The sequence below is a fragment of the Pistacia vera genome, unplaced genomic scaffold, assembly GCF_008641045.1.
Source record: "Pistacia vera cultivar Batoury unplaced genomic scaffold, PisVer_v2 Contig472, whole genome shotgun sequence".
In the NCBI taxonomy this organism is placed as follows: Eukaryota; Viridiplantae; Streptophyta; class Magnoliopsida; order Sapindales; family Anacardiaceae; genus Pistacia; species Pistacia vera.
In genome coordinates, this window is record NW_022196304.1 from 176057 (window position 1) to 183692 (window position 7636).

At 32.6% G+C, this 7636-nt stretch overlaps 1 protein-coding gene across 1 annotated transcript; it reads right to left on the reverse strand.

Moving 5' to 3' along the window:
* Nucleotides 1-6202: 6202 nt before the first annotated feature.
* On the reverse strand, nucleotides 6203-6802 carry LOC116146124 (dehydration-responsive element-binding protein 2D-like). The gene has a single exon (XM_031431535.1). It carries the CDS (start codon nucleotides 6800-6802, stop codon nucleotides 6203-6205), a length of 600 nt encoding a protein of 199 aa, XP_031287395.1.
* Between the last annotated feature and the right edge of the window lie 834 nt (nucleotides 6803-7636).

Sequence of the window (7636 nt, forward strand, 5' to 3'; positions counted from 1 at the left end):
ATAAATTGATGTTAACAACACAAAATATCAAATTCTATATATAATCCCAATAATTTGAAGTCTCTATATAAAGCGGTGGTGAAGCAGACCTACAAGAAATCATTGTCCTATAAATCAATCATGTACTCTTCCATAATTATTCTTTCATTTTCGTTGTGATTGCAGTTTAATTACAAAGAAAGGGCTAGGCAAGAAAACGATCGTGACCCTGATGGTGTAATCTATATATCTAATTAATTGCTTTTAAATTTAGATGTATTTTGGATTGCCTTTAAATAGACAGTTTTGGCTGTTTAAGTTCACATCATTCAAATAATTGGTTCAACAATTCGGGAAACTTCACATCATACAAGCAAACACTCTGGTCCGGTGCTTCATTCTATAAAATTAAATATAATTAATGGGTAAATTACACCTATCACCCTGATCTTATTCTAAATCCTTTAAACGCCATAAGTTCATTAAATATCATATTTATGATAAAAATAATGTTAGAGGTCCCAGAACCCAGAAATAGTATATTTACCTTTTTCAGTTATTATTTTCTAGTTAAGTTCTATTATAAATACAATATAAAAAATATTTGATTGAAAAAATACTTATCTTCTTAAACAAACACAACCTTATTTGTTTAATAAACAAAAAAAAAAAGTTGGTTTTTACTTTTAGATTGGTGTGGTCAATTTACAAAGTAGATTATATCAAATTAAAATAAATTTAGTTATTATTTTCTAGTTAAGTTCTATTATAAATACAATATAAAAAATATTTGATTGAAAAAATACTTATCTTCTTAAACAAACACAACCTTATTTGTTTAATAAACCAAAAAAAAAAGTTGGTTTTTACTTTTAGATTGGTGTGGTCAATTTACAAAGTAGATTATATCAAATTAAAAATAAATAAATAACACAAATATAAAAAAAAAATTAATAAGAAAGAAAAAATATTTAAGTCATCAGCCCGCACTACCCTCTATATGGGTTTGTCCATCTCCATAGCCCTTTATTCATCAAGAATATAGATAAGCAATTAATTTAATTTGGTAATACATTACCTCTGAACCAGACGAGTCCTATATTTGATAATTTTATCAAGAGTACTTTATGACTTTTTCTTATCCATAAACTTTTAAAATACTACTTTATTACCCACATTTATGTTCCGACGACGAATAGAGCGTAAACTCGGTCCAAACTGTTAGGACTTTTGAAGAGGGGAGACCGATAAGTATTTTGGTGACAGAAGGTTGGCTTTTGGTGGTTGAGATTGATTGAAATTTGACTTAGGTAGGGCAGCTGCACAAACCCTAATCGTTCAATTGCCGGTGATTGGTGGGGTGGACGGGAGTAGGGTTTGAGATGTTTTAATGAGTGATGATCGGTGAAGAGAATGATGGTGGTGTAGGGTCATAATAATGTCAGAATAGGAAATAGAATATAAATTTGGATAGTAAAGTGGTATTTTAAAATTTTATGGATGAAAAAGTGTTATTACGCTATTATTTGGGTGGGGAAAAGTCGTTTACTCTTTTATCAAAGAGAATGTCCAAATTAAAACCTAGTTGTGTTTAATTTTGTCTAGTAGATCATTGCTTAAAGGGGAGGTGTGCTTATATTTCTCAAACTTGTAGGATTTAGAAGTTTTTTCTTCAAACTGCGGAGGAGTTAAGTGTAGTTTACCCTTAATTATTGTTGGAGACCACAAACATGTTCGTTGTTAACTTTCATTATCACAACCTCTATCAATAAGAGAAGAAGCCACTAGATTTTAGACAAATCCTAAATAAATCAACCTATGAATTTCCTTGCTAGATTTATTTCAGAGCGTTTGTAATTTCCCAGAAAAATTATAATTTATATTACTGGGAATTGTACTTGACAGCAAAGCAAATATTGGGCCATGGGATCAGAGAAGCCTGAATTTTGTTCATAACCGAGAAAGATCCTACTGCCTGCAGAATTGAGGTTTTGATTAGACCTGGGCATGTGGGACCAAAAACCTGGTCCTTGAGAGGACCGGTCCTAGTAGGTCTATTCCAAAATCAGACCAAGCTTAAGGAGGAGGGCTTAATTCCTCCGTTGGACTCTCCTCCAAGCCCGAGCCCAAACTCTTTTAGTTTATTTATTTTAGTCCTTTGGATAATTATCAAAACCTCATATAAATTTTGAAATAAATAGAAATTATAAAAGTTAAAATAAAATTTTATAAAATTTAAGAAAAAAAATGTAGTTGCCTCCCAGTGCTACGCTATAAATATCCCCTAAATTTCTTTTTTTTTTCCACACCACTCAATCTCACTACTCCAAATCTCCAATCAAATTCTCATTCAATTTATATTTATAATTTATTCATATTATTATTTATTTATTTATATTATTTAATTTTTTCTATTTTTCAAAATCATCTCTTATTCATATTATTATTTAATTTTTTTTCATTTTAATTATTTATTATTTTATCATAAATTCACAATGGATTCCCAAAATGATACATTCGAAAGATCATCCCCAAATGAGTTTTATTTTCTATTTACCGAAGAAATGGAAGGGTTTAATCAATTTTCACCCTTTCCTCCAGAGACAGCAACTGCAATTCAACAACCACATTTGGCCGGAACGAGGTACAGCCAAACACAAGCGAGCTGCGACTCAACGGGCACGGACTTGGCCTAACCCCTCTAACCGTCAAAGAGGGTCATGTCCAATGTATAGAGACACTTAACCAAATCAAAACGGCTAAAGACAAATAGGGAGGAGGAAGAATCATGTGGGGTATGTAATTTTTGTGAAATCATTATTGGAGCTGAAAAAGGGACTTCGACAATGCGACGACACTTAGAGAAGAAGCACCCCCAAATAATGCAATTGTCCGGTACATCTTTAACATGGCAATACAATGCATATATTGCACAAGAGGAAATAGTAAGATTCATAGTTACTATGGACTCTCCCATATATTTATCTAAAAATCCTTATTTTATGCATACACTTATATTAGTAGAAGTACAAGTAGAAGAGATATATTAAAACTTTATAACAAAATAAATAATAAACTTAAAAACGAATTTCAAAAGTTTTAGGAATATATCTATTGCACTTACGTCAGACATATGGGCTTGTAGATCAAAAACATATTTTTTAACTATCACAATACATTTCTTAGATCATAGTTGGGGTTTACAACAAAAATTGATGGGTTTTAAACCATTATATGAAAAGCATAGTGCTGATATTATTTATTTTACAATTCTTGAAATTTTGCAAGAATATGTATTAACTGATAGAGTTGTAGCACTAACGCTTGATAATGCAGCTGCTAATACTGCGACAATATCTTTATTTGAAAAGAGATTGGATCTGCATGGTGAAGACAAAATTTTTCACCAGAGATGTGCTTGCCACATCATCAATTTAATTGTTAAAGTAAGTTTAGATGTTATACATTCAAAGATGGAGAGGTGCGTGCGGCTATTGGATTTATCGTCAGCGATAGTAATAAAAGATGGCAGGAGTACGTCAAATATTGTAGGTAAGAGGATCCACTGGTTCGACCTTTGAAGTTTTGTACGGACATGCTTATCCGTTGGAACTCCACCTACTCGATGTTGGAAAAAGTTTTGCCAACCGCAAGACAAATTACAGATTTTGTCAACCGAAAGAACCATCCAGAGGAAGTTGTCAGCTATGATAATTGGGCGGTTTGTGAACTTTTTTATTCGTTTTTTAAATTTTTTTATGATTTCACTAATACATTAAGTGATATTTATTATCCGACTACTAATTTAGCATTAGATATTTTACTTCAAATTTCTAAAACTTTTACTAAATATAGATATAATGACATTTTAATGGGAATTGTTTTAAAGATTGAAGAAAAATACAAGAAATATTGGTTAAATATTTCATTCTTATATGGATTAGGCCTTGTTGTAGATCCTAGGTTTGAATTACATGTAGTTAACTGTATAATTACTGAGATATGCCAGCATTTAGAACATAATTATACGTCTTATTTGACTGACTTTAAGCAAAAATTGGAAAGTCTTTTTTTCTTTATATCAGAACAAATACAATGGAAGTGGAAATTGAATGTCCAGGAGAGACGATCAGGACCCTAATGAAGACCTCCATCAAGGATCGAGCATGTGGACGTATATGGAATATGACGGAAGTAGCAACTCTAGCTCGTACATACATGGACCAAATGAGTTGAATCGCTACCTACAAATATATCTGTTCTACATGACAATGAAGGAGAAATGTGAGATGAATTTGCTTCAATGGTGGAACCAACATCAAAGTCGATTCCCTATTGTAGCCCAAATGGCACGTGACATTTTATCTATGCCGGTTTCTACAATTGCATCTGAGTTAGCATTTTCAATTAGTAGTCGGATTATTGAAGACAGAAGATGCTCTTTAACCGATAAAATTATTGAAGTGATAACGTGTTTATGGGATTAGACTCATACAGAGAGAAGACTACAATAACACCTTGAAAATCCCGAACTACTCGAACTCTTTAAGAACACAGATTTTAATGATTTAAATATTGTTGATGATGAAGATGAATAATTTAATAAAAAAATTATTTATTTATTTATTTGTGAAGCATGAATATGTGATTGTGTGAATATTACATTTATGTTAAAATTAACTATTATTTTATTTATTATTTTATTATTTTTTAAAATTAATTAAACTTTTACAAGCTTACTAATCTATTCCTGAAAATTACTAATCCCTCCTATAAAATTTTATTTCGCCTGTAAAATATAAAAAAAAAAGATAGAGGAAAATAAAATTTTATAGGCCCATAAGACCAGTCTTTGGCCTACAGGATTGGTCCCAGGGATCAGTTTGGGTCTTGAAATTGCTTATGGGCCTGAAATTGATCTCAAGCCCATAAGCGACTAGTCCCAAATGAGACCAGACCCAAACGCCCAGGCCGGTCCTTGACCAGCTCTAGTTTTGATGATGCCCTTCTGATTAGACGCTGGAGTTGGGAAATCTTCCACACCTTTCAAGAAAATAATAAATGCCCTTCATCTTTTAGCAATTAAAAGGCAGTATGTATGCTCGGAAATTTCCTTAAACTATGGTAAAAATGAAACCCATATTTATAGTCTCATTTATGTGAACTTTGCAAAGCTCGTGTGAAAACAAGTGTGCGCCTTTGTATGGTTCTTGGGTCGAAAACAACAAGCCTTGCAGCCGCTTGCTGCCATCTACAAAACATTATGCTCTCCCTGCAATTCAATAACTTTATATACAATAATGCTAGCATATAAAGTTGTTTTCAAGTTTATTTCTCGACTGAGGTGGTTTCTTTCATATCAAGACACATTAATTAGAAGAGTTCTTTTTTTTTCTTTTTTTTTTTTTAAAGGTGTCTTGACCAATTTGTGTGTATCTTAATTAATCCTCCGAAATCCTGAAGTGAACGATTGGATAAATCTCAAGTGTAACCACCATTATTAGTACCTGTGAGGACTCGAACTCAGAAACTCATATTGGACCCTTATACTCTTTTACTATCAGATCACCGAGTGGTGGTTTAATTACAACACAGTTAATTACAAGAGAGTTATTCAGCTGTTATCATTAATATGGTATTTACACATAAACAAACATATAAATTGAAATCCAAAATCGAAATCTCAACTTTATATGTGTAGCATTATTGTATTAATTATAATATTAATTTTGTTTTTAACTTTGAGATAATGTTAATTATTGCCTCTATCAAAAGCACACCACGCTCTGTTTTTCTAACTAAACAGACTCTTTCTTTTTCATAAGGTACAAAACAAGCATATACCTAATACTTTTTTCTGTTACAAAGTATATATATATATATATATGTTTCTGCCTATCTAACAACAAGCCAACCGCGAAACTGCAGAAAAAGCCACCCCAAACACCGAAAAGCTCACTAAAATATGTACTTATTAAGCTACCACCAACCTAAATATCCCAAAATCTACCTCCCCAAAAGCCCTATAAATGTCATACAACTTACAACTACTCTTCTACACCTAATTAACTTTGAAATAGTAACTCCCTACCCAAAAACAAAGAACCTGGGTCGGTCCAACATGAAAAGGCCTTCTAAAGTGTTGAAACTCAACATCCAGGAGGTGACAAGATAAATCAAAACATGCAAGCCATCTCATGTCTATTGTCTAAACCTGCTAATTTCACAAGTTCCATGGAGATTGTAACCCATCCCAGTCCTTAAAATCCTCTCCACCCAACAAATCACTCATCGGAAACCCAATATGGTTCACCTCCAATGCATCGTTTGCCTCCAGCAACTGCGGCCAATACAGATTTTCTTCACCGTCAATCCAACCAGAAAACGAACTCCCCTCCACAAAACCATCCTCCGAACTCCCACTCGAACCTCCAGACTCCCCAACAAACAAACTTCTGCCCACAGACTCACAACCCTTTACAACATGATCCGAACCAGAAACTGAAGTAGTAGGACAATTATATGGCAAGTTAACCTTCGCTTCGGGGCCATAGAGCTTCCATGCAGCTTCATCATAAGCTACAGCAGCTTCAAGAGAAGTGTTGAACGTGCCCAGCCAGAGCCGGGCGCCGCGGTTCGGCTCCCGGATCTCGGCCACCCATTTGCCCCAAGTGCGTTGCCTGACGCCTTTGTATGTGCACATAGCATTTTCTGGACCTCCTTTGCCTTTCATGCAGCCTTTTCTTGATCTTCCTATGTTGGTTTTCTTGGCTGCTTCTGCTGCTGCCGATTTCTGTGAACTTGCTGCTTCAGATCTCTCCATGTTTTGAGGAGTAAAGTGGTTTAATCTTATGGAGAATGTTATTTTGTATTGAAAGGAACGCATGCAGACGTTTCTTTTATATGCATGCCAAATAAGCCATGATGGAGAACTTGGCGATGGACACGTGCTATTTTATGTAACAAACAGATAAGGCTACATAAACTTGATATAAAGGGTAAATGACAAGTGTCATACAGAAAAATAATACTTGTCATACATAAAAATAACAATGTTATTTATCCTTTCTTTTAACAATTATACTTTCATGGATGTTTAAAATTCAATTTGATAGCTCTAATCGATTCATATAATACAATTTACGTTTCTTTTCTTTTTCTTTTTTTTAAATCTATTTATGCATGGAATTGATTTACAAACTAAAAAAAAAAATAGGATCGACTAATAGATTCTGTACAGTATAAAAATCCATTAATAACCGATCTAATCCAAATGAAAAGAATAATAGTTAAAAGATACTTTTTGTTGATTTAAAAATTTTTTAACCTTAATCATTACAGTATCTTCTTATATTTTATTTTCTCTAACTTTATCTTTAATTAATGGGATTAGATCGATAGAAAATTTTCTAGAGTGTGTTTTTTAAAACTAGTTAAGTTTGAAGCTGATTATAAATAATCAGATTTATAAATGGATTTTACAAACTTTAAACCAATTAATTTATAGGTTGATTTTGTGAAGTAAAAAGACAACTTATATAATTTATTTAAATACAAAATAAACCTAAATAAATGTTTGATTTGATTAAACATAATATTTTTTAAATAAAAAAATAAGACGGTTGGTTGGTAGTTGATACCCGATTGTCGGAATCCA

Bases quoted from the DNA above. Each gene is read 5' to 3' on its own strand.
- LOC116146124 (XM_031431535.1), bottom strand. From the start codon at position 6,802: ATGGAGAGATCTGAAGCAGCAAGTTCACAGAAATCGGCAGCAGCAGAA.